This window comes from Thamnophis elegans, chromosome Z, assembly GCF_009769535.1.
Source record: "Thamnophis elegans isolate rThaEle1 chromosome Z, rThaEle1.pri, whole genome shotgun sequence".
NCBI classification, from domain to species: domain Eukaryota; kingdom Metazoa; phylum Chordata; class Lepidosauria; order Squamata; family Colubridae; genus Thamnophis; species Thamnophis elegans.
In genome coordinates, this window is record NC_045558.1 from 134,559,007 (window position 1) to 134,583,416 (window position 24,410).

The window sequence follows — 24,410 nt, forward strand, 5'->3', positions numbered from 1 at the left end:
TATATGCAAGAGGAAACTTTATCTTTACCTGCAAGAACAAATGTGCAGTTTTTATAGATGTGCAGCGGCGAGAAGAGAAAAGCAAGGCTCACTCACAATAATTCTGGGGCTGGGTTTCCAGGGGACACTCAGGTCTGGGTTTAACAAGCCACAATTCCTGGGTCCAGGCAAGTTAATTTCTTCAGTGAACGAAACTGCTGAGGCTTGAGGAGTTGAGTCATACCACACGATTAGGCGTCTTCTGGACTCCCAAAAGATATTTTGATTACAAGTTTGGGAGATGAAGGTTTGGCAGTTTCGGAGAGCACAGCTTTTTTCTAGGACCATCGTGGCACCACAGGTGGCAATTAACAAGAGGGATGGGGCAAGAAAGTAAGACGCACTTGAAGTGTCAAACCAGGAGAGGCATGCATGTTTTTTGGGGAAGCGAAAGTCTCATTTTTTGGCAGTCAACCCTTCTTCTTCTTGTCTTTGTGAGATTAGAAATGGGGAACTACACCAGTTATGAAGAATTCATCCTCTTGGGCTTTCGGACTGGGAGAAAAGCAGAGATATTCTTGGCAACAGTACTGATGGTGGTGTATACATCGACAATATTTGGTAACTTGACTATTCTGTTCATTACTATTTCCGATAGTTCTCTCCATACGCCAATGTATTTCTTTCTCGGCAACCTGTCTGTCCTAGACCTTTTCTTTTCGACTGTAACTGCTCCCAATTTGTTGAGGAATCTCCTCTCTGGGATCAAGACCATCTCCTTTGTTGGCTGCATGGCCCAATCCTATTTCTACTTCTTCCTGGGCACAGTGGAATACTTTCTCTTGACGTTGATGTCCTATGATCGCTATGTGGCCATCTGTAACCCATTACATTATCCGGTCATCATGAACGGCTGTTTTTGCATCAAAATGGTGGTGGCTTGTTGGCTGGCTGGCTTTGCCTTTGTCCTCTATCCAACCATCATGGTCACCAGGTTCTCCTACTGCCGCTCCAATGTCATCGATCACTTCTTCTGTGACAGTGAACCTCTGCTGGAGTTATCTTGTACAGATACCAGCTCAGTACAAATCGTCCTCTTTGTGTTGTCCTCCGTTGTTATTCTTTGTTCGTTGAACCTGACCCTGGTCTCTTACATTTACATTACCTCTGCTATTTTGGTTATACCCACGGATTCCGGGAGGAAGAAGGCCTTCAACACGTGCGTGTCTCATCTCACTTTGTTCCTGATGGCTTCAAGTGTCTCCATCTTACTGTACGTGATCCCACCTAAGCCGTCGACTTTGGGGGCTCGCAAAATCCCGGCATTACTCAGTAGCATCCTCAACCCATTCCTGAGTCCTTTTGTCTACACCCTGAGGAACAATCTGGTGAAAACAATCCTGCAAAAGCTGTTTGATCAGGCCCAAACCTTCACGGTTCAGAAGGCGGAGAAATTCTTCATCATTCTGGTCAGGTTTGTAGGGAATGGCAGAATTTAAAAGAGTCTCTCTCTCTCCCCCACCCCCCCAGTCTGAATATGGAAGCCGTGTTCCAGAACATTCCTAGAAATGAGCCTGGGAAGGAAAACCAACCCTTCTACATTGTATTCTATTTAAATGCTAATGTCATTAAAATAGTCAAACGAGGTTGAGACGATGATTTTGTGTTTATTTAATAGGCTTTTGCCATTTCAAGTTTTATTATTTCTTCCCATAGTATCCTCATACTTTCTGTGATTGCAACATTACATATTATCTAGATGTTTTTCTTTAAAACAATGCAAAATGAGAATATATCAGTTGCACCCCTTTCTGTATCGGGATGCTCTGTGCACAGTCACTCATGGCCTCATCCTTTCTCGCCTGGACTACTATAACGCTCTCTACATGAGGCTGCCCTTGAAGAACACCTGGAGGCTTCAACTGGTCCAGAATGCAGCTGCACGGGTGATCATGGGGGTACCTAGGTGCTCCCATGTTACACCCCTTTTAGGTGGCCTGCACTGGTTGTTGGTTGTCTTCCAGGTGCAATTCAAGGTACTAATTGTGACCTTTAAAGCGTTCCATGGCTTAGGCCCAGGATACCTGTGAGACCACCTACTGCCACCAGTAGCCTCCCACCGTCCAGTGCGATCCCACAGAGTGGCCTCCTCAAGGTGCCGTCAGCCAGACACTGTTGGCTAGCAACCCTCAGGGGGAGAGCCTTCTCTGTGGGAGCACCTTCCCTCTGGAATGAGCTGCCCTCAGAGCTTCGCATAATCCCCGACCTCTGGTCCTTCCGACGTGCCCTAAAAAGTTGGCTTTTCTAGCATGTCGGCCTGGCCTGAATAGAATAAAATATAGGATTGATTTGGTTGTTAATTTTAATTTAATTCTTAAATTTTTATTGTAAATATCAATTGGGTTTTTTTTGGGATACTTTATTTAATGTCCCTTTCAATTTCTGTAATATGTGTTTTCTTTTATGTTGTACGCCGCCCTGAGTCCTTGGGAGAAGGGCAGCATATAAATTGAATAAACCAACCAAACCAAACCATAAACCATATCTGCTGGGGGAAAAAACTCTGTATTGGGGACATGAAAGGCATCCGGTCAGTAAGCACACAGCTCCATTCAGCTGCCCATTCAGTTGCCCAGACTCCACCCCACAAGGATTAATGAGGTCATTAAAAGAAGATGATTTAAAAAAAAAAAAAACTCAAGTGAATACAGATAGTCCTTGACTTACAACAGTTCATTTAGGGACCAAAATTACAACAGCACAGGAAATAGTGACTTACGACCATTTTTCACCCTACAAGGCCTGTGGGCCAGATCCAGCTTAAAGATGGCCTGCAGGGCCCTCCTGTAAACAGTGAAGGACCAGCCCATGGTACTTCTGCCAGCAAAAATGGAGCTCAGGAGGGCCACATGTACCCTCCTTCAGCTCCATTTTCACTGGCCGAGGGCTGCAGGAGGCCATCACAGACAAAAACGGAGCTCGGGAGACCATTTTTGATGGCAGAGGACCTGGGCCACCACCAACATGAATAAGCTGGCCACACCCATCCTGACCACACACCCCAAGTCAAACACAATCCTGATGTGCCCCACAATGAAATCGAGTTTGACACCCCTGTCCGAAGTCTACCAATATTGTCCATGTCATGATATCCCACTGTTAGGAGAATGGAACGTCAAGTTTTGGAACTGTAAATATATTGAAATGTTGTTTTTTTCCCCTTAAAAACAGGATAAGCCAACTTTTGTTAGAAAAAGTCAGTGAGCTAAATCAATCATCAATAATCTCTGCCTTCTATGTTCTTTAGTGCAGGACGGCTTCTCACACCATGCTACACATGAAACTCACAATAATATGAGGACCCAAATTGTTGGAGGGGGCAATAAGCTGACTCTGTAAACCACTTAGAGAGAGCTGTAAAGCTCTGTCAGCAGTATATAAGTCTAAGCGCTATTGCTATTTCAGAGAAACAACGGGTAAAGTGAGACATTTGTTAAGTGAGCTTTGCCTCTTTTACGACCTTCCCTGCCATAGTGTTAAGTGAATCACTGCAGATATTAAGTGAATAACAAGGTTGCTAAGTGAATCTGTCTTCCCCATTGCCTTTGCTTGTCAGAAGGTCGCAAAAGGGATCACATGACCCCAGCAACCATCATAAATATGAACCCTTTGCCAAGCATCTGATCATGTGACTATGGGGATGCTGCAATAGTCCTAAGGGTGAAAAACGGTCATAAGTCACTACTCTGGGACATCTGCTCGGTGATAAAGGTCGGCAATTTGTGAACTACCTTGAAAGACTGTGGGAGAGGAGAGACTTTGCTGGAGAGGAATTCATGGTAAATTAAATAAAAGAGGTTTATTGGGATGAGGACTCGGCTTCATGCTGCTGGGGAAGCCTAGGTCAGAACAGGATGATGTTAATCATAGTAAGGAAGCCAACGCAAAGTCTTTCCGATCCTTGGGGACGAATGCCTGGTAACGTTAACGTGTTGAAAAACATGTGTACTGTGTAGAGTGATGGAGCAAAGGCTCCCATAAGATGGACACCATGGCAAAGAAGACCCGCCTCCTGGGACTTGCCAAATGTAATTTCCTGGGAAATGGGTGCCACAACATACCTTCTCCTGACCTGACGGCCTGCACAAAGGTAATTTGAGAGAGATGGACCATCACATAGTGCATCCCTCTTTTTCAGTGCTATTGTCAAGACTGACACACACTTTCACCTATGTTATGCTTCGCTTGAAGTCTGTCAATGAAAGGGAGTGGGGTGGAATAGAAACAAGGGTGGGAGTAATGGCTTCCAATAATCACTTGGTTCCCATGAGACATTGCTTCCATTTCAAGAACACACCCAGCAGATGTCCCAGAGTAGCCAGCAGGTTCCTATAATGATATGAGCAGAAGTGATTGGTGAACGTAATGGACTATGGATGGCCCATACGGAAAGTGTGAATTAAGTGTGCTTGCTTTTGAGCAGGAAATCCAAAGCTGATTTTGCTGCTTCTGTGCCAATGTGGCTTATTTGGTAACATTTATTCTCTTGGTGTCAGGGTTCCAAGTAACACCCCCAACAAAAGAAGACTCTGAAGCCATTGATTCCTCAAAGTGTCATTTTATGAGAGATGTCATACTGGCACATCTGGGAAAACCCAAATCTGAGAGTTCTGGGTTTTCTGCACCCAAAAGAGAGTCAAAGATCCATCCATGGCACCCACAAGTCCATCACATGGCCCAATCAACTCACCTTCCCAACTGGAGACAACCTCAAGCCACTCCCATCCAGGTGCAGGCTGTGTGTACCTGACTCCTAGAGAAATGAATGTTGTTATGGTTAATCCTTCACCGGCTCCTCATAATTACCCCTCCTATTTTCCCAGGCACTAAAGGTGGCAGCCCTGAAGCTCCAAAGAAAAAGATGGTATCCAGGACTGACACTTGGTAACATAATGTCCCAGGAGTTTCTTTTCTGGATTCACCAACTAGACAGTAGATAGGTATATTCATAGCCAATCATCTCAATTTCTTGCAAAACCCAACCCATTGTCTCAGTTCAGCTCTTAAAGCATCCTGCACCTGTTTGTTCCTCAAACAGAATATGATGGGGACCAGATAAGGAATCACAACAGTACTCAGAAGAGTCATCATTTTGTTGAAGATGAATTCGTTGGTGTCTTTTTGGCTTCATGTACAGGAAAATACAAGTAGTGTAAGCGATGGTGACCACCAACATGTGAGAAGCACAAGTGGAGAAGGTCTTCTTCCTCCCTGTCGCCGATGGGATGCGCAGAATGGTGGAAATGATTTTGATGTAAGAGACAATGTTGACACTTAAGGTCCCAAGCAGGGCGAATACGACAACCACAAAATAAATGATTCCTATGAAGCGGCTGTTGGAACGGGCTAGTTTCATTAAGGGTCCATTATCACAAAAGAAATGATTCATGACGTTAGGGCCACAAAACGGCATTAGAAATAAAGGAATGGATGGAGCTAGAATTAGTGATATTCCCCCAGCCCAGCAACAAATGACCAACAATGAGCAGATTTGGGTATTCATGATGGTTGGGTAGTGAAGAGGGTTACAGATGGCTATGTATCGATCAACAGACATTATGGTCACCAAGAGGAACTCAGTGGTGCCAAAGGCAAAATTAAGAAATAACTGTGTGAAACAACCAGTAACAGAGATGCTCTTACTCCTAGTGGCTATGTTGACCAGTGCTTTGGGAATTACTGTAGTTGGAGATCCTATGTTGCCAATGTCACATGTCGGAGGAAGAAATACATTGGGGTATAGAGTTGAGCATTCAGCAGTGTGATGATAATAATCAACATGTTTCATGTGGCTAACGTGAGGCTCATCAGTCAGCCCCAACAATATGAATTCCTTTATTGTGGTCCTATTTGCCATTCATTTATTCCTAAAAATAAAGTGAATAATTTAATCTCTAGATTTTCCTTCTTCTTTTAATTGCATGTTTCAAATGGGCATCGTTTCCTAATTCACTCACTGTATTAAAAACAAATAGTTGTCAGCATTCCAAATATCATGCAGAATTAAATCAGAGTCAACGGCAAAATGATCCTTAAAGTTCCAATTTAATAAGACAGACATGTTGGCATCGTGCTATGGAATCCCAATTCTGGAAGTTACATCAGAATCCCACCCAGTTAAAAGTTCATGATCTTGTCCCCACACCCACAATCCATCACATGGTCCAATCTTCTTCCTCCACGCTAGCACCTATGCCCAACTGCTTCCAATCAGGTGCAAAGGTGCAGAGACAAAAGATGACCTTGAGCTTCTAGAAAGGAATTTTTATTTTGAAAACAACACATTCTACCCCCTTGCTATTCCCCCTCCCCCTTAATGAGAGTGTGGCAGGCCAAAGATTCTTAAAGGAACCGATGCAGGCCTGACAATAGTATAGAGTTGGGACAAACAATAATAGAGTTGGAAGGGACTTCAGAAGTCTTCAGGTCCAACCCCCCTGAGACCCTATCTCATTTAGGCCAATGGTGGTCCAATCTCTTTTTGAAAACTTCTACTGATGGAACACCCACAGCTTCTGAAGTCAAGCTGTTCCATGGGTTGATTGGTCTCACCATCAGAAAATTTCTTCTTGGTTCTAGGTTGCTTCACTCCTTGGTTAGTTTCCAAACCTTTGTTTCTTCTCTTGCCTTTTGATGCTTTGAAGCCCATTTTTGTAGAAGTCCATCAAATATTGGAACGGTGCCCTTCCTTTCATTAGACTAGACAGAACCAATTCCTATAACTATTTTTTTCCTGTATGTTTTAGCCTCAAACCCCTAATCATTTTAACCTAGCAGTAACCCAGGGCGGTTCACCAACAAATGTGCACTCGACAAAAGCGTGCCAACGAAACCGTGGCAAGAAAACTGCGAGGTTGAAATTGCGCCGATGAATGAGCACAGAAGCGCGTCGACAACAGCGAGCCGACAAAAGCGTGCCTGCAATAAACAACTAATAACAACCTAATAACCCTAACCCTAACCCTAACCCTAACCCTAACCCTAACCCTAACCCTTACCTTAACTTAAATCATGCTTTTGTGGGCGCGGTTTTGTGGGCGTGTTGTTGTGGGTGTGTTTATGACATCACAGTTTTCTCACCGCGGTTTCATCGGCGCACTTTTGACGTGCGTGCATTGGTTCACCGACAAAACCGCGAAGCCCTTTTCCACACCATCATAACCGCGGAGGGCAAATCCGCGCCGTCCGAAGCGCTCAGCAAAATGCTTTTACTAGCATTCAAAAGCTAACCCTAACCCTAACGCTAAACCTAACCCTAACTCTAAACCTAACCCTAAACATAACGCTAACCCTAACCCTAACCCTGACCCTGACCCTGACCCTGACCCTGACCCTAAACCTAAACCTAAACCTAAACCTAAACCTAAACCTAACCCTTACCTTAACTTAAATCGGCTTTCTGTCGCTGCGCTGTTGTAAAGCACCCTTCTGTCGCCGCACTGTTGTCGCCGCGGTGATGACATCGCAGTTTTAGTGACACGGTTTTGTCGGCATGCTTTTGTCGTGTGTGCTTTTGTTGGGTCACGGTGCGCATTTGTCAGGTCACGACCCAGGGCTACTTAATATTAGGACTGGTCTTCCTTTTGATCACAAAAATGATTTGCAAATGTCCTCACAGCATATTCTTCTTATTCAGGACCCACATGTGCATGAAAGAGCGCATAACGTGTCCAGTCCCCAAGACTGGAGATGAATCAAAGCCTTACTCTGAACTTTGATGGAAAATTATCTCCAATTTCTTAAACTCCCCCACTTCTGCCTAGAATATTTTACACCCTGGCTTAAAAAATAGAAACACTTAATTCGTGGATAGCAAAACAGAGACAGCTTCCGAGAGATGTGGTTATTTATTTTGCTACAAAAGAATCCAGAAACGTGATACTACAAGAGTTCTACAACAACAGGCTGCGAATTGATGGACAAGACTTGATCGTTTTTAAAGAGGTGCCACCCCAGATGTTAAAAGCCAGGAGAGACTATGCTTTTTTAACTAAAGAACTTAGAGATAATCAGATACAGTACAGATGGGAGGCGCCATTTGGTATTACAGTCACACTTGACGATCAGAAACATCGCCTCAATTCAGCTTGTGAAGCTCGAGACTTTTATCATAAGATTTTAAAGGCGGGACATCCTGAATTACCCGGACTTGGACAAATACAAGGAGAAGTACAAGAGAAACAACCAATCACACAACTACAAGGCGGGAGCTACCTTTTTTCCCCTTCGGAAGGGCAGCAGAGCGGAGAACAAGGATTTAGTTATGCTTCCAAAACATTTGCTTAATTTTAACTTGAATAATACTCTGTGACTATGTCTTGTAGAAAATGGCATAGTGGTATACCGATCAAGAGACATTAAGGCTGTAAGAAATGATGCTGATCTCCTTGGAAATTATATTGTATGGGACTTTAAAAAAAAAAAGACTTGATGGACAACTTGGAACTTTTATATAAACTGTTTATGTTTTATTCTCTAGGGTGAGGAAGGCGGAGATTGTGATGCTTCTGGATTGTGGTTTAGGTTGAATCGAGTTGGGAAGGGTGGCGCAGATGGGAGGGTAGTGAAGGTTTAATTAGAGCTTATTTTGAGCCAGAAAGTAAGTTGACTTTTATAGTAATTTTTATTTGAACATAATGTTTGGAAGAATATACTCAGGGAGCTTGAAGGAAGGCGGAGCAAATATGGGAGGTGTACGGATGATAATAAAATATATATATGGACACGGGTAGAGGCAGGATGAGAGGAGTTGGAACACAAACCGAGAGAAATATTTGAGGTGTTTAAGTTGTTTTACAGAGAAAGAGGTAAAAGGGATATATTAAAGGTTTGGAAATGGATACATATTTAGATAAAGAGGTAAGGTCCCTAGCTAGAGTAGAATTTTATTTGATTAACTCACTTGGTTTCAACATAGTTTGAAATCCTGCAAGTAATAAATTAATTGAGATTAGGAATGATGCACATTGCTTAAGTGTTAATAATGATGGGAAGCTGAGCTTAAGGTAGAGAGTTTATTGATTTCTCTTTTTGGGGGGGGTCTTTTTCCCCTCTCTCCTTTTTTTTTATTTATCATTTTTTTTCTTTTTTTTTCTTCTTTTTTTTTATTTTTTTCTTTTTTTTTAGCTTCTAATCTATTTGGTCTCAATATACTCCAGACTTTGCTTGATAAAGAACGATGTCGGGAATGGGATCTGGGAAGTCGGAAGGGGGTCTGGGAGGGGGGTTCATGGGGGGGAGGGGGGAGGGTGGAAATATAGATTCAATTTTTAAAACAATGAATGCACTTGGATACTGTTGCTCTTTTTTCTTTCTTTTTTTTTTCCTTTCCTTTTAAATTTTTTTTTTCTTAAAATTTTAGTGAATTACAAAATGAATAGACCAATGAATAGTAAAAATACACCGAAGTGAGGAGTAGAGGGAAAGAAGAGGGAGGAATTAAGAGGGAGTGAGAAGGGAATGTAAGGAGGGTGAGATGGTGGGAAGGGGAGAAAGGAATGGTTGAGGGGGGGGGGAAGTAGAAGAGGGGATTGTTGGAGGGGAGAAATGAAAGTTGGAGGGGTAGAAGAAAGGGTGTATGAAGGATAGAAGTGTTATGAGTTGTGTTTATTGCTTTTTTTAACTGCGCAGTATTTAAGTGATTGTATAAAGGAAAATGAAAATGAAATAAAAGAATTTTCAGAGAAAAAAAAATAGAAACACTTACAGGGACTCACCTTTTGAATGAATGGAGAGGAGAACTTTCCTTCATGTAAGTTTTCTAAGTACACTGACAATAGAGAATTGGGTTGATTTCAGGTCATTTATTCTTGGCCAGCCTCAATTTCATTTCAGGGTTATAATTTGTTCATCCTATACAGCGGTGAATAAGCAAGAGAGATAGAAACTGTGGTGGCACAGTGGTTAGAATGCAGTATTCTTTTGTTGTTGTTCTTGTTGTGCTTGTTGTGATTTGCTTTTCCTTTCCTCTCTCTTTCATTTAAAGCATAGCAATTAAAATATTGAAGGGGGCAAGAGAAGATGGATAGATGATTTCCCCTTTCTGCTGTTGTTCTGATTTGTTTTAACTTTTCTCCCCCTCTCTCTCTTCTGTTTTTTTTTAGGTGGGTGATATGATTAGAAATTAGAAAAGGATAGAAAGAGAAGGCCTCTTAAGAAAGGATGGCAGGACTAAAGCTAGAATAACGGATAGCAATAAGGAGGAATATTAGTGTATACATTTTTATATAATAAAATAAAAGTAACAAGAAGAGAAAACATAATTGAACGATGATACATTGCAACCTTATATAAAGGTGCATTATTATTAGATAAACATAAGTTGATTGAATTTAAATTATGATGAACTTTATCAGTTTTACTTGTATTAGAATGTTAGACACCCAGTTACCACACTGTTCATGCATTGATTTGATATATTTTTAGGGGGGAAAATGAAAGTAACAGAATGTAGTATTGCAAGCTAACTCACTGCTCACTGTCAGAAGTTCAATCCTGACTGGCACAAGGTTGACTCAGGTTGACTTTCTAAGGTCAGCAAAATAAGGATGCAGATTGTTGGGGGCAATATGCTGATTCTGTAAACTGCTTAGAGAGGGATGTTAAAACACTATGAAACCCTTTGTAAATCAAAGTGCTATTGCTATTGAGATTCCCCTAACCTTTTATGATCTAATTCTCCATTTCTGAACTGTCTCTAGTAATGAAACAGGAAAACAATTTTGATGTTTTCATTTACACAATGTAAGCTCATTAAAGAAATCTAGCAAAAATGTTTTCTAAGGGAACAACCATGATCATTCAAATAGTAAAATAAAAGATCTAGAATAGAATAGAATGGCAGAGTTGGAAGGGACCTTGGAGGTTTTCTAGTCCAACCCCCTGCTCAAGAAGAAAAACCAATATCATTGCAGACAAATAGTTATCCAATCTCTTCTGAAAAACCTCCAGTGTTAGAGCACCCACAACTTCTGGAGGCAAGCTGTTCCACTGATCCGCTGTCAGGAAATTTCTCTGTAGTTCTAAGTTACTTCTCTCCTTGATTAGTTTCCATCCGTTGCTTCTCATCCAAGTACTCCATACATCAACCAAGATTGAATCTTTTATTGTAATTCCACCAAAAGGACCTACTAATAAAACATACTTGGGCACAATTACCAGAGGGTAGCTTTATGTTCTGCTTCAGAAGGTGGTAAGAGCTTTGAGGAAGTCTTAGGTGAAGCTCTCATGTCTCCTATGCCAAACAGTGTACAACCAGATGTGTTTTGTAAATTCACAACTAGGAGAGGGTGGCAGTTGTCTTTTTCCATTATTCTTCACTAGCACCCAACTGATCAGGGATTCTGCCTTTGATGTCAATCAGATGTGGGCTTCCTGGGGGCGTGGCCTGTTGCCGAGGAGGGCTCCACCGAGCTCCTCAGAGATCTGGTCTGTATATCTAAATAACATCATAGATAGCACCCCTTTTTGGCTAAGAAAGGGGCAGGAAGGGTAGCTCCGTAGACTAGGGTCTATTCGTAAGCCACAGCCTTTTTCTTTTTTTGGCTGTGGAAGAGATTAGATCCAGCCGAAGCGGAGCTTTTATCTCCGGCCATTTCTTCTCAGCTGCCTTTTTTTTTTTTGGCAGCCCCAGACAGGCTAGCCCCCCCCAGGACAAAACAAAGTTTTTTTCAAGCTAGATTTGATACGGGAGGGTACCACCCCTGTGAGATTTATGCTTTTATTACTATCTTAAATACCAGCACCATTCGTCTTAAAGACTTCTTTGTTTAAATAGACTACAAAATGGCGATTTCTCTCCGTGGATGATTACTGGATGTACTTAGCCGGGCTTATCTTCCTGCAGACCGCTCCTTAACAAAATAAACTCTTTTTCTTTGGAAATAGAGGGGAGCGAAGCGCTGCTTACTTGTTTATTTATTATGGCACCCAGATCAAAGAAGCGTCTTGCTACAAATATATCTAAAGAATTTAAAGAATCTTTTCTGGAAACACAGCCTTTGTCTCCTACGCCCTCTACTGGAGAAGTTTTAACACAGGAATATCTCTTTAAAATCTTTGATGCCTTTAAGCAAGAACTTAAGGAATTTGTATTGCAACTTTATGATGATCTAAAATCTAAAGTTAATCAAATGAAGGCGAATACGTTTGCAGCCGTGTCTGCCCTGTCGGATTACTCTGCTGAAATAGAGAACAAATTGGAAAGTCTGGAGAAGGCTAATTTTGATTTGACTACCAATATTCAAATTTTACAAGAAAAAATTAGAAATAACGAAGAACAGCTTATGATGCTAAATTTTGATAGGAAGGCATTTTCAATAAGAGTCAGGGGATTCCGTGAAAAGGAGCAAGAGAATTTGAAACAGACCTTTGCTGAAGCCTTCAGCCATGCGCTGGGAAGCCCGGGACTTAACTTTGATTGGCAGATTCGGAAAATCTATCGCCAGAACTCATTGACAGCGGAACAGCGACAGCTCCCGAGGGATATAATTATACATTTCTCTACCAAAGAATCTAGAAACGCGATTGTGCAAAAGTTTCATAATAACAGTCTCCGAGTTGATGACCAGGACGTGATTGTCTTCAAAAATATACCTTCCCAGATGTTGAAAGCAAGAAGGGACTACACCTTTTTAACTAAAGAGCTTAGGAGTCAACAGATTCGATACAGATGGGAGGCCCCTGCCGGCATCACGGTTACATTTGAGAATCAAAGATTTCGTCTTAATTCTGTTTCAGAGGCTCAAGATTTCTATTGTAGGATTCTGAAGGCGGGATTTCCTGATGCGCTTGGAAGAGAGGAGAGACAAGCGGAAGGAGAAAGCAAACGGCTGGCCATGCGGCTGCAAGATGGAGGGGGTAGCCCCTCCTCCCTCGGAGAAGCAGAAGAACGCAGATCAAGAATTTAGATACTTCAAAAGACTTCCTAAGTTGAGGACTGAATGGGGGTTTGAGACCTCTCTCCGGTAGAAAAAGTGGACTAATTTTTATCAGAAGGGAAAGCTGGGTGAAACTACTTTGAGCTAGATTCTAAAGTAACGTTAGCATAAATTTGATAGTGGTTAAAAGAATGCGGAATGATTTATGTTGTTTAAACTTTGTTAGATGGGACTATTTTAAAATAGAAGGTTAACTGACTCCTGCTGAAAGTATTATTTGAATATGATCCATGCTATTTAACTTTTATTTGAAGGGAAAGTTGGTTGTAATAGTTTTGAGTTACATTTCAAATAAACGCTAGTATAAATTTGATAGTGGTAAATATTAGACAAGCAAGAGATGAGGGTAAAATGCATGTGGAATGAACTACGTTATTTGAGGTAAATACCAGACAAGCAAGGGAAGAGGGCAAAATTTATGTTGTTTAAAGCTTATTAGAATAAGAAGCCGCTTGGGATTATGTTAAGATAACTGTAAAAAGAATGCGGAATGATTTATGTTGTTTAAACTTTGTTAGAAGCGACTACCTTAAAATAGAAGGTTAACTGATTCTTGCTGAAAGTATTATTGGAATATGTGGAATGATTTATGCTACAAATCGCTCTGAGTTATATTTTAAACAAATGGTAGTATAAATTTGATAGTGGTAAATATCAGACAAGTGGGGGATGAGGGTAAAATACATGTGGAATGAACTAAGTTATTTAAATTCTATTAGAAGGGGAAGTCGGTTGGAATTATCTTAAGATAGAAATTGATTCCTGTGTAAAGTAATATCTGATCTACGCTGCTTAACTTTACTAAGAAGGGGAAATCTGGTTAGATTATTTTGAATTACTGTTTGAAAAAGGGGTAAAGAAAGATCACTTACGTTGTTTAAATTTTACTAGAAGGGAAAGTTTGATTACTTGTCTGTAAAGTTATATTTGAATATATGGCATGAACCACGTTGCTTAAATCTTATTGGAAGGGATCATAAGGTTTAGGAAGGGAACGGGAGAGCCTACAGAAGGTCGGGGTAAATAGCAAAGAAGTAAGAGATGAGAATAAAATATAGATAGAATGATTTATACTATTTAAGCATAGATAAAGATGGGGGGCTGAGATCAACACAAAGAGTGGTTTCTTTTTCTCTTTTTTCTCTTTTCTCTTTTCTCTTTTCTTTTTTTCCCTTTTTTTTCTTTCTCTGCTTTTTTTTTTTTTTGATATATTACTTTTATTTTTTAATCCATATGTATACAAGATATTTTAGATAGAAGGTAGTGCCAGGTGTGGGCCCTGGGAAGTCGGGAGGATTAGGGATGGGGATTGTGGGGGGTGGGGTGGGGGGTGTTAATATAGTTTTAATAAGAACAAGAATGTATTTATATACGGTGGTTCTTTTTTTATTATTATTATTATTATTATTTTCCTTGGTTCACTTTACTTTTATCAGATCAAACAACACTCGAATAAAGGCATACACCAAGGAGGGAGGTAGAGGGAAGGAAGAGGGAGGAGTAAGGAAGGAGTAAGGGGAATGTAAGGAGTAAGGGGAATGTAAGGAGGGTGTCTGGGGAGTAAGGGGAGAAGGAAGGTTTGAGGGGAAAGGGAAGTAGGAGGGGAGTGTTAGAGGGAGAAAGGAAAGTTGGAGGGGGTAGATGGGGTGTATGGAGGATGGAAGGGTTAGGTGGGGTTGTGAATGATGAGTTGTGTTTCCTTTTTATTTGTTCGTTTTATTCCCTTTTTCTTTTTTTTTCTTTTCTTATAGTAAATACCCTGTATATAAATGATTGCAAATGGAATGTGAAAATTGAATAAAATATTTTATACACAGATGTCAATCAGATGTTTCCATCCCTGATTACTCCATCCTCTATTCATTCACCTTTAAAGCCCGACATGGCTTAGGACCCGGATACCTGCGGGAAAGTCTTCTGCCACAAACTTCCCGATGACCGATTAGATCGCACAGGGAGGGTCTGCTCCAGGTGCCGTCAGCCAGACAATGTCGGCTGGCAACTACCCGGGGGAGGGCCTTCTCTGTTGCTGCTCCGACCCTCTGGAATAAACTGCCCCCAGAGATCCAGACCCTGCCCACTCTCATGGCCTTCCATAAAGCTCTTAAGACCTGGCTATTCCGGCAGGCCCCGAGTTGTTGAACTCATGTTTGAGTTCCAGCCCCGATTAGATTGGGTGTATGTTGTGATCTTTTTTATTATACTTTTCTGTGTTTTTTAATTTCTATTTTAATTGCATTGTTGTAAGCCGCCCAGAGTCCTCCAGGATTGGGCAGCCTATAAATTTATTAAACATTCAAACATTCATTCTCAAGTCCCCTTCAAAGAGCATCTCCGTGGGTGATTATTACGTCTAAGGCAGCATATGCTATAGCTTAACAATGCATTCTAAGACATTGAATCTGAAAATCTACTTAGAGCCACACCAATAGCAAATCATCACAATTTCTTCCAATACCCAACCCATTGTCTCAATTCAGCCTTCAAAGCATCTTGCACCTGTCTGTTCCTCAAACAATATATGATTGGGATGAGAAAAGGAGCCATAACAGTGTTCAGAAGAGCCACCATTTTGTTGTAATCCAACCCAATAGTGCCTTTCGGCTTGATGTACATGAAAATGCAACTGCTGTAAGCGAGGGTGACCACGGTCAAGTGAGAAACACAAGTGGAGAAGGTCTTCTTCCTCCCTGTGGTGGACGGGATGCGCAGAATGGTGGAAACGATTTTGACATAAGAGACAATGTTGACACTTAAGGTCCCAAGGAGAGAGAATATGGCAACCAAAAAACTAATCATCTCTAGGAAACTGGTGTCAACACATACCAATTTCATTAAGGGTCCATTGTCACAAAAGAAATGATTCATGACATTAGGACCACAGAACGGCATCAGAAATAAAGGAGTGCATGCAACTAGAATTAGTGATATTCCCCCAGCGACACAAGAAATGACCAACAATGAGCATATATGGGGATTCATGATGATTGGGTAGTGAAGAGGGTGACAGATGGCTATGTATCGATCAACGGACATTATGGCCCCTAAAAGGAACTCAGTGGTACCAAGGGCCAAATACAGAAATGTCTGTATGAAGCAACCAACTAAAGAGATGCTCTTACTCCCAGTAGCTATGTTGACTAGTGCTTTGGGAATTACAGTACTCATATACCCAATATCTATCCATGCCAAATATTGGAGGAAGAAATACATAGGGCTACAGAGCTGAACATTCACCTGTATGATAATAATAATCAACATGTTTCCTATTAAAGTCGAAAGATAAATTCCAAACAGCAGGATAAAAAGGCTAACCTCAATGGGAAAATTGTCAGTCAGCCCCAACAATATGAATTCACTCACTGCCGTCCTATTTGTCATCAGTCCATTCCTAAAAACAGTGTCAAAGTTTTAATTTTCCAATCTCCTTTCTTTTTTTTATTGCATGTTTCAAATGAGCATCAGCTTATCCGTTTCCATTCTTTGCATTACTAACAAAGATAAGTTAAAACCTGATGGTTTGAATCAAAGCAAGATTCTTCTAATATGTTATTCTAAGAACTCCATATCCTTATCGTCAAATTCCAGGTGTGGTTGTGTATGTGTGTGTGTGTGAATAAAAGCTAAAATATATGAAGAACAGTTGTAGGAATTGGGTATATCGAGCATAATGAAAAGGAGGTCTAGGCTGGAATCTTCTACCATACGTGGTGGACATGTTTCATATCAAGGAAATATTGGTGTAAAATTCAGAAATGGCTGGAAGAAATTACAGCGCAAAAGATAGAATTGAATCTTGAATCGTTCTTATTAGGAATATTAGACCTGAAAATGGACAAAGAAATTCAATACATAATACTACACATACTCACTGCAGTTAAAATCACCTTCGCACAAAACTGGAAACAAATCAATACACCCGCAGGGGAAACAATAATTAGAAAGGTACTCGTATGTGCAGAGATGGACAAAATGACCATGGAACTAAAAGAAAGAGAAGAATCGGATTTGCATATAATATGGAATAGAATTTATAAGTGGCTAGAAAATGGAAGACAAAATTGGAAATAGAAGTCTTTGTTTGTGTTTTTCCCCCTAAACTAGTATTGAATAAAAATAAAACCAAAGCTACTAATTACTATTAAAATATTGAGCACAATGCAAATATAATGGTGATATAAACAATATTATTACAAGGATTACTAAAATTGTTATTACGCTATTACAGAAGTTAAAATCAAATACAAATACAATAGCAGAGTTGGAAGGGACCTTGCCGGTGTTCTAGTACAACCCCCTGCCTAGGCAGGAAACCCTATACCATTTCAGACAAATGTCTATCCAACATCTTCTTAAAGATTTCCAGTGTTGGGGCATTCACAACTTCTGGAGGCAAGCTGTTCCACTGATTAATTGTTCTAACTGTCAGGCTATTTCTCATTAGTTGCTTCTATCCTTGATCAGTTTCCACACATTGCTTCTTGTCCAGCCTTCAGATGCTTTGGAGAATAGGTTGACCTTCCACTTCTTTGCAACAGCCCCTCAGATATTGGAACACTGCTATCATGTCTCCCCCAGTCCTTCTTTTCATTGAACTAGAAACAATGAGTGGCATTGCACCCAGTTATTGTGTGGCTTATGTGTAGCATGAAGTAGGCATTTATGGTTTGCAAACCATCATTTTTGAGTAGTAAAATGTGCAACTTTCACCACTTGTGTCTTAATTTAAGAACAATAAAGGCATTTGCAGTTGGTTTCACTAAGTTACCTTGTATATTCCTATGCTAATATTAGAACTAGATATAATTTATATTTGCTTCCAAAGCAGTCCCAAGCATTACAAATCAGAAATTTCCTGACTTAATCTTCTTTTGAACTCCGAAATCCGTTTCTTAGTTTTACAAAGTAATATTTCAGCTCACTACTCTTTAAAATTACAAACATTAAAAAATGCAAAAAACACCCACCCCCTTGCAAACTACACTTAAAAAAACAAGCACACTTTTTTCAAGATCCTTGTTATATTTGTCATTTCAATCACCCTGATAAAATCAATATTCTAGATGATCATTTTTAATACAGTTACACACCAGAAGCAAAGCGAAAAAAATCCAACTTTCACTCGCTAATATATTTTTGGTTAGATATAGTATGTTCACCACTTGGAATCATATCAATCATTGTTGTAGCTGCATAATTTTTGTAACCCCTTGCCTTTTTTAATGTAATAAAAACATTTTCTAGATTATTAAACTGTGCATATTTTGCTTATAAATCAGAAGCAAAGAAAATATATTCTTAAAATATTACCCCTTAATTCATTGTTTTTTGGGGAAGAAGCACAGCATGCTCCATTTTCAGGGCTCTTGAGAAATTGCCTTGTCTTCTTGGTCCACAGCTGGATTCCTTTCTAATTTGTCTGTCTTTTTCTTCTGTATCTTTTTATGACAATGAAGATAGAGGCCACCTCTCATTAAGTACTAGATATGGTTATTGTTTTGAAGTCCATGGTGCATGAGGTATTCAAGATTGGCTAATGCAATTCCTCAGGGACTCAGGGAAAAAAAAGTATTATACCAATTAGTCAATACTAATGGTTTTAAATTAGCATTATCCTTAGTATTTATTTGAGTTCTATGTTTTGTGGGATTTGATTGCTTGCCACACAGTTTAATGCAACCCATCAATATCCTAGTCAACCCAAGGCATTTTGCAATTATTTCCAAGGGATGTGCCTATCTGACCCCGCTTCATTTGAAGATTGATTTGATTATTCATTCAATTCAGATCAAATGATACAAATCAGTCCCCTCTCAATCACTTTAGAGAAAAAAAGTAGAAATACAATTTTTGCAAAACTCATTGAAAATGGTGAAAATTGATTTGGCTGTGTCTACTTCCACTGGCCAATGTTAATAAAACCAAACTTCCAGGTGGGACAGTGGATTCTGACAGAAGATGCCTGAGGAAGAATTGCAGAGCATCACAAAACCTCATGAGAATTGGAAGGCGATGTCCATTTTTGCTCTGGACTCATATTTCTTTTATCTAAGTGTAGATTTGCTTGAATTCTGAGTCATTCAAGAACATCCCTCTTCTTTCAATCACTCCTTGACATTTGCATACCAAAAGGGGTATGAAAATAAGAAGTATGAAAAATGAGATCTTCAGAGGTATGCTGCACATACTTTAAAACCAGTTAACCGAAAATGTAAGTGCGTACGCCCACCACATTTGAGTGTAACAACTCAAACAAGGCTTTTCTGATGGAGGAGGCTTCTTGCACACCTGCTAGATCCAGGATGGTGAAGCCGTGGCACGCATGGAGGCCATAGGTGGCACAGGGAGCCATATTTGCATTCGCAGGCCAACTGATTTCTCACCTTTCTGGAGGGCTGAGGGAGCCCATTTTTGCCCTCCCCAGGCTTCAGGAAAGCCTCCGGAGGATGGGGGTTGTGGTGAAAAATGGCCCCCATAGACCAACCGAAAGTTCGAGAATGCAACTTTGGAATGCCATAAGAAAAAGGTTCTTTATTACTGTGCTAGTTCAAGCACAGTTAGTAGAATGGACAAGGTGCACTAATCAGCTGGGCTGCAGGGGGGGCGAGCACGCTGGAATGAGAGATATCTAGGACTGGATATTATTAGACCAGGTGGGTGGGGCAACTTCTTGCTCAGAACTTCCAGTTCAGGTAAATTAGCCTGAACTGGCAGCATACCACCAGTGGAGGTCTTGCCTACCATCTTTCCACAATATGCCAAAGCAACCTTGCGTGAATTTTGGGTAGGTTTTGAGAAATGAGATGCTATAACCATGAACCTGTGTGTTGGTTTCAATTAATAAACAAGGAACTTCTTAGGAACTTTTTTGATTCATTTTATTTATGAAGCCTATTTGCAGGTGACTGTGGGCAGCTTACAAACATGAATTTCTACATTCTCTAGCCCCAGATCTCACGTTTCATGCCTTCCCTATGCATTTTCTGTTACATTAAGGTTTATTCAGGATTATGGAGTTATGATAATCCATAATCACAGACCTCTATTCCCTACTTCTGTTTTCCTGTTGGGATCAAACTTCAAGAAAAATAGTCACATTCACTAATATTGACTCCATACATCAACCAAGACTGAATCTTTTATTGTAATTCCACCCAAAGGACCTACTAGTAAAACATACTTGGACAGAATTAGCAGAGGGTAGCTTTATGTTCTGCTTCAGAAGATGGTAAGAATTTTGAGGAAGCCTTAGGTGAAGCTCTCATGTTTCCCATGTCAAACAATGTACAACCAGATGTGTTTTTGTAAATTCACAACTAGGAGAGGGTGGCAGTTGTCATATTTCCATTGTTCTTCACTAGAAACCAACTGTTCAGGGATTCTGCCTTTGATGTCAATCAGATGTCTCCATCCCTGATTACCTCTTCCTCTATGCCTTCTCTAGAGCATCTAAGTGACAGTGATGTGCGGTGAGGTGTATGGCTGGTGAGGCACAGTGGTGGGTTTCAAATTTTTTTAGACTTGTGGACGTCAGCTCCCAGAATTCCACAGCCAGGCATGCTCAGTTCTGATTAAAAGCGACAGGATTTGTTTTAATCCTTTGTGAAAAAGTTTCCTTCATTCTTTTTCTTCTCCCTCCTCCTCCTTCCTCCCTCTCTGCCTCCCTCCCCCACACTCAAACAGACACATGCATACAGAGAAGTTTGATTGGACTATCTCCCCAACCCCCTTCCCTCTCTCTCTCACGCTTTCTCAAATAAACACAATCACAGAAGTTGGATTGGAGCCGATCCGAGCCTTTGATTGCAGGTGGAGCCACGTTGTCTTTTCAAACTTGTAATCAGTGAGGCTGGGCTTATTTAATTTTATCCCGCTCACTCTGTGTTTGTGTGTGTGTGTGTGTGTGTGTGTGTGTGTGTGTTTGTGTGTGTGTTTGAAAAGGCAACGTGGCTCTGCCTGCAATCAACTACACTTGGGGAGGGATCTACACTTGAGGATGAAGTTTGAATTCCTCCCCCTCCCTCTGACCCACACATAACTTTCCCGCTGTTTCAGAGAGGATTTCAACTCTGCTCTTGCCTGTCATCATGAAAAAAAATGTAAAAGGAAAAAGGCAAGAGGTGAGGTCCGGCTGAGCAAGTTGCTGCCAGAGTTACCATGGATGACGTGGCTTAACTGTTTAAAAAAGCCTCTAAAAAAGCACACTCTACAGGAGAATGCAGGAAAACGGAGTGCCTCACCTACGTCAGGAATTTTTAGGCTTTTAATCCTTACTTAACTCTGCCCTAGTGATAATAAAACAGCTAAAATCAGACTAGATGAGGCATGTTGTTCTCCTGCCTCCTCCTGTAGAGGGTGCTTTTTAGAGGCTTTTTTAAACAGCTAAGCAGAGTCATCCAGGGTGACTCTGGCAGCAACTATCTCAGCCTGACCTCAGCTCTTGCCTTTTTCCTTTTACATTGTTTTTTTCTTTTCATGATGCCAGTAATGAGGCTTTGCCTCCCCTGCCTCCTCTGACTGCACGTCCCTGCTAAGTGGGTGATTATTATGTCTGAAGGCAACATATGTTATATGTTAATGTCTAAGACATTAAATCTGAAAATCAACTTAGCACCACACCAATAGCAAATCATCTCGATTTCTTGCAATACCCAACCCATTTTCTCAATTCAGCCTTCAGAGCATCTTGCACTTGTCTGTTCCTCAAACAGAGTATGATTGGGATGAGAAAAGGAGCCATAACAGTGTTCAGAAGAGCCACCATTTTGTTGTAATCCAACCCAATAGTGCCTTTCGGCTTGATGTACATGAAAATGCAACTGCTGTAAGCGAGGGTGACCACGGTCATGTGGGAAGCACAAGTAGAGAAGGTCTTCTTCCTCCCTGTGGTGGATGGGATGCGCAGAATGGTGGAAACGATTTTGACGTAAGAGACAATGTTGACACTTAAGGTCCCAAGGAGAGAGAATACGGCAACCAAAAAACTAATCATCTCTAGGAAACTGGTGTCAACACATACCAATTTCATTAAGGGTCCATCGTCACAAAAGAAATGATTCATGACATTAGGACCACAGAACGGCATCAGAAATAAAGGAGTGCATCCAACTAGAATGAGTGATATTCCCCCAGCGACACAAGAAACGACAACAATGAGCACATATGGGTATTCATGATGGTTGGGTAGTGAAGAGGGTGACAGATGGCTATGTATCGATCAACCGACATTGTGGCCAGTAAGAGGAACTCAGTGGTACCAAGGGCCAAATACAGAAATGTCTGTATGAAGCAACTAACTAAAGAGATGCTCTTGCTCCCAGTAGCTATGTTGACTAGTGCTTTGGGAATTACAGCACTCATGTACCCAATATCTACCTATGCCAAATATCGGAGGAAGAAATACATAGGGCTACAGAGCTGAACATTCACCTGTGTGATAATAATAATCAGCATGTTTCCTATTAAAGTCAAAAGATAAATTCCAAAGAGCAGGAGAAAAAGGCTAACCTCAAGGGGAAAGATGTCGGTCAGCCCCAACAATATGAATTCGATCACTGTGGTCCTGTTTGTCATCAGTCCATTCCTAAAAACAGTGTCAACGTTTTAATTTTCCAATCTCCCTTCTTCTTTTCATTGCATGTTTCACTTGGGCATATTTTACTCTTGGGGACATGCAAAGATCTGTTTCGGGATGATGTTTTTTTTCCCCATTTTGTTTATTTCACCTTAGTTCAGTATTCTCCAGTCTGTTTTCTGAGATGGTTCCAAATTCTCTTTTGATTCCTTTACCTAAAAGCAATGTGAATAGATGAATGTGAGAAAAACCAATGTGAATAGACAAAGATGATTGTGTGTGTGTGTGTGTGTGTTGTGTTGTGTTGTGTGATCCTGGTCGGTGCATGGTTGACTCAGCCTTCCATCCTTCCAAGGTCAGCAAAATAAGGATGCAGATTGTTGGGGGCAACATGCTGACTCTGTAAACTGCTTAGAGAGGGATGTTAAAACACTATGAAACCCTTTGTAAATCAAAGTGCTATTGCTATTGAGACTCCCCTAACCTTTGGTGATTTAATTCTCCATTTCTGAACTGTCTCTAGTAATCAAACAGGAGAACAATTTTGATGTTTTCATTTACACAATGTAAGTTCATTAAAGAAATCTAGGAAAAATATTTCCTCAGGAGAAAATCACAATCATTCTAAATGATAAGATAAAAGCACTGGATGGCAGAGATGGAAGGGATCTTGGAGGTTTTCTAGTCCAACCTCCTGCTCAAGCAGAAAAATCTATATCATTTCAGAAAAATGGTTGTCCAAACTCCTCTGAAAAACCTCCTGTGTTGGGGCATTCACAACTTCTGGAGGCAAGTTGTTCCACTGATTAATTGCTCTAACTGTCAGGAAATTTCTCCTTAGTTGCTTCTCTCCTTGATCAGTTTCCACCCATTGCTTCTTGTCCTGCCTTCAGATGCTTTGGAGAATAGGTTAACCTCCTCCTCCTTTGCAACAGCCCCTCAGATATTGGAACACTGATATCATCTCTCCCCCAGTCCTTCTTTTAATTGAACTAGAAACAATGAGTGGCATTGCAACCACTTATTGTGTGGCTTATGTGTAGCATGAAGTAGGCATTTATGGTTTGCAAACCATCATTTTTGAGTAGTAAAATGTGCAACTTTACCATTTGTGTCTTAATTTAAGAACAATAAAGGCATTTGCAGTTGGTTTCACTAAGTTACCTTGTATATTCCTATGTTAATATTAGAACTAGATATAATTTATATTTGCTTCCAAAGCAGTCCCAAGCATTACAAATCAGAAATTTCCTGACTTAATCTTCTTTGAACTCCGAAATCCGTTTCTTAGTTTTACAAAGTAATATTTCAGCTCACCACTCTTGAGAATTACAAATCTTAAAAAATGCAGAAAACACCAACCCCCTTTCAAACTGCACTAAAAAAAAAATATGCACACTTTTTTCAAGATCCTTGTGGCATTCGTCATCTCAATTACCCTGATAAAATCAATATTCTATATTATCATTTTAATGCCGTTACAAAACAGCAGCAAAGCAAAAATATCCAACTTTCACTAGCTAATAAATTATTGGTTAGGCATAGTATCTTCACCACTTGGAATCATATCAATCATCGTGGTATCTGCATAATTTTTGTAACCCCTATGCCCTTTTTTATTGTTATAAATGTTTTATTCATTTTCATTTTCAATTTTGTACATTCACTTATATACTGGATATTTGCAATAATAATAATATAATAGTAAGGAAAAAAAAACAAAAAAAAAAAACCCCAACCTAAACACAACTCATAAACCCAACCTATCGCTTTCATACACCCCTTCTTCTCCCCCTCCAACTTTCCTTTCTCCCTCCAACAATCACCCCTCCTACTTCCCTTTCCCCTCCTATCTTCCT

General features: G+C 40.5%; 2 protein-coding genes and 2 pseudogenes across 2 annotated transcripts; 1 reads left to right on the plus strand and 3 right to left on the minus strand.

Annotated features, from left to right (window-relative positions):
- Window positions 1–485: 485 nt before the first annotated feature.
- LOC116521877 (olfactory receptor 6J1-like) lies at window positions 486–1,478 on the plus strand. Its single transcript, XM_032236525.1, has one exon. It carries the CDS (start codon window positions 486–488, stop codon window positions 1,476–1,478), a length of 993 nt encoding a protein of 330 aa, XP_032092416.1.
- Window positions 1,479–4,995: 3,517 nt separating this feature from the next.
- Window positions 4,996–5,820, minus strand: LOC116521878 (annotated as a pseudogene).
- Window positions 5,821–15,416: 9,596 nt separating this feature from the next.
- Window positions 15,417–16,358, minus strand: LOC116521879 (olfactory receptor 49-like). The gene has a single exon (XM_032236526.1). It carries the CDS (start codon window positions 16,356–16,358, stop codon window positions 15,417–15,419), a length of 942 nt encoding a protein of 313 aa, XP_032092417.1.
- A 5,248-nt stretch (window positions 16,359–21,606) lies between these two features.
- Window positions 21,607–22,550, minus strand: LOC116521881 (annotated as a pseudogene).
- Between the last annotated feature and the right edge of the window lie 1,860 nt (window positions 22,551–24,410).

Coding starts and splice junctions, on each gene's coding strand:
- LOC116521877 (XM_032236525.1), top strand. CDS start 486: ATGGGGAACTACACCAGTTATGAAGAATTCATCCTCTTGGGCTTTCGG.
- LOC116521879 (XM_032236526.1), bottom strand. CDS start 16,358: ATGACAAATAGGACGGCAGTGAGTGAATTCATATTGTTGGGGCTGACT.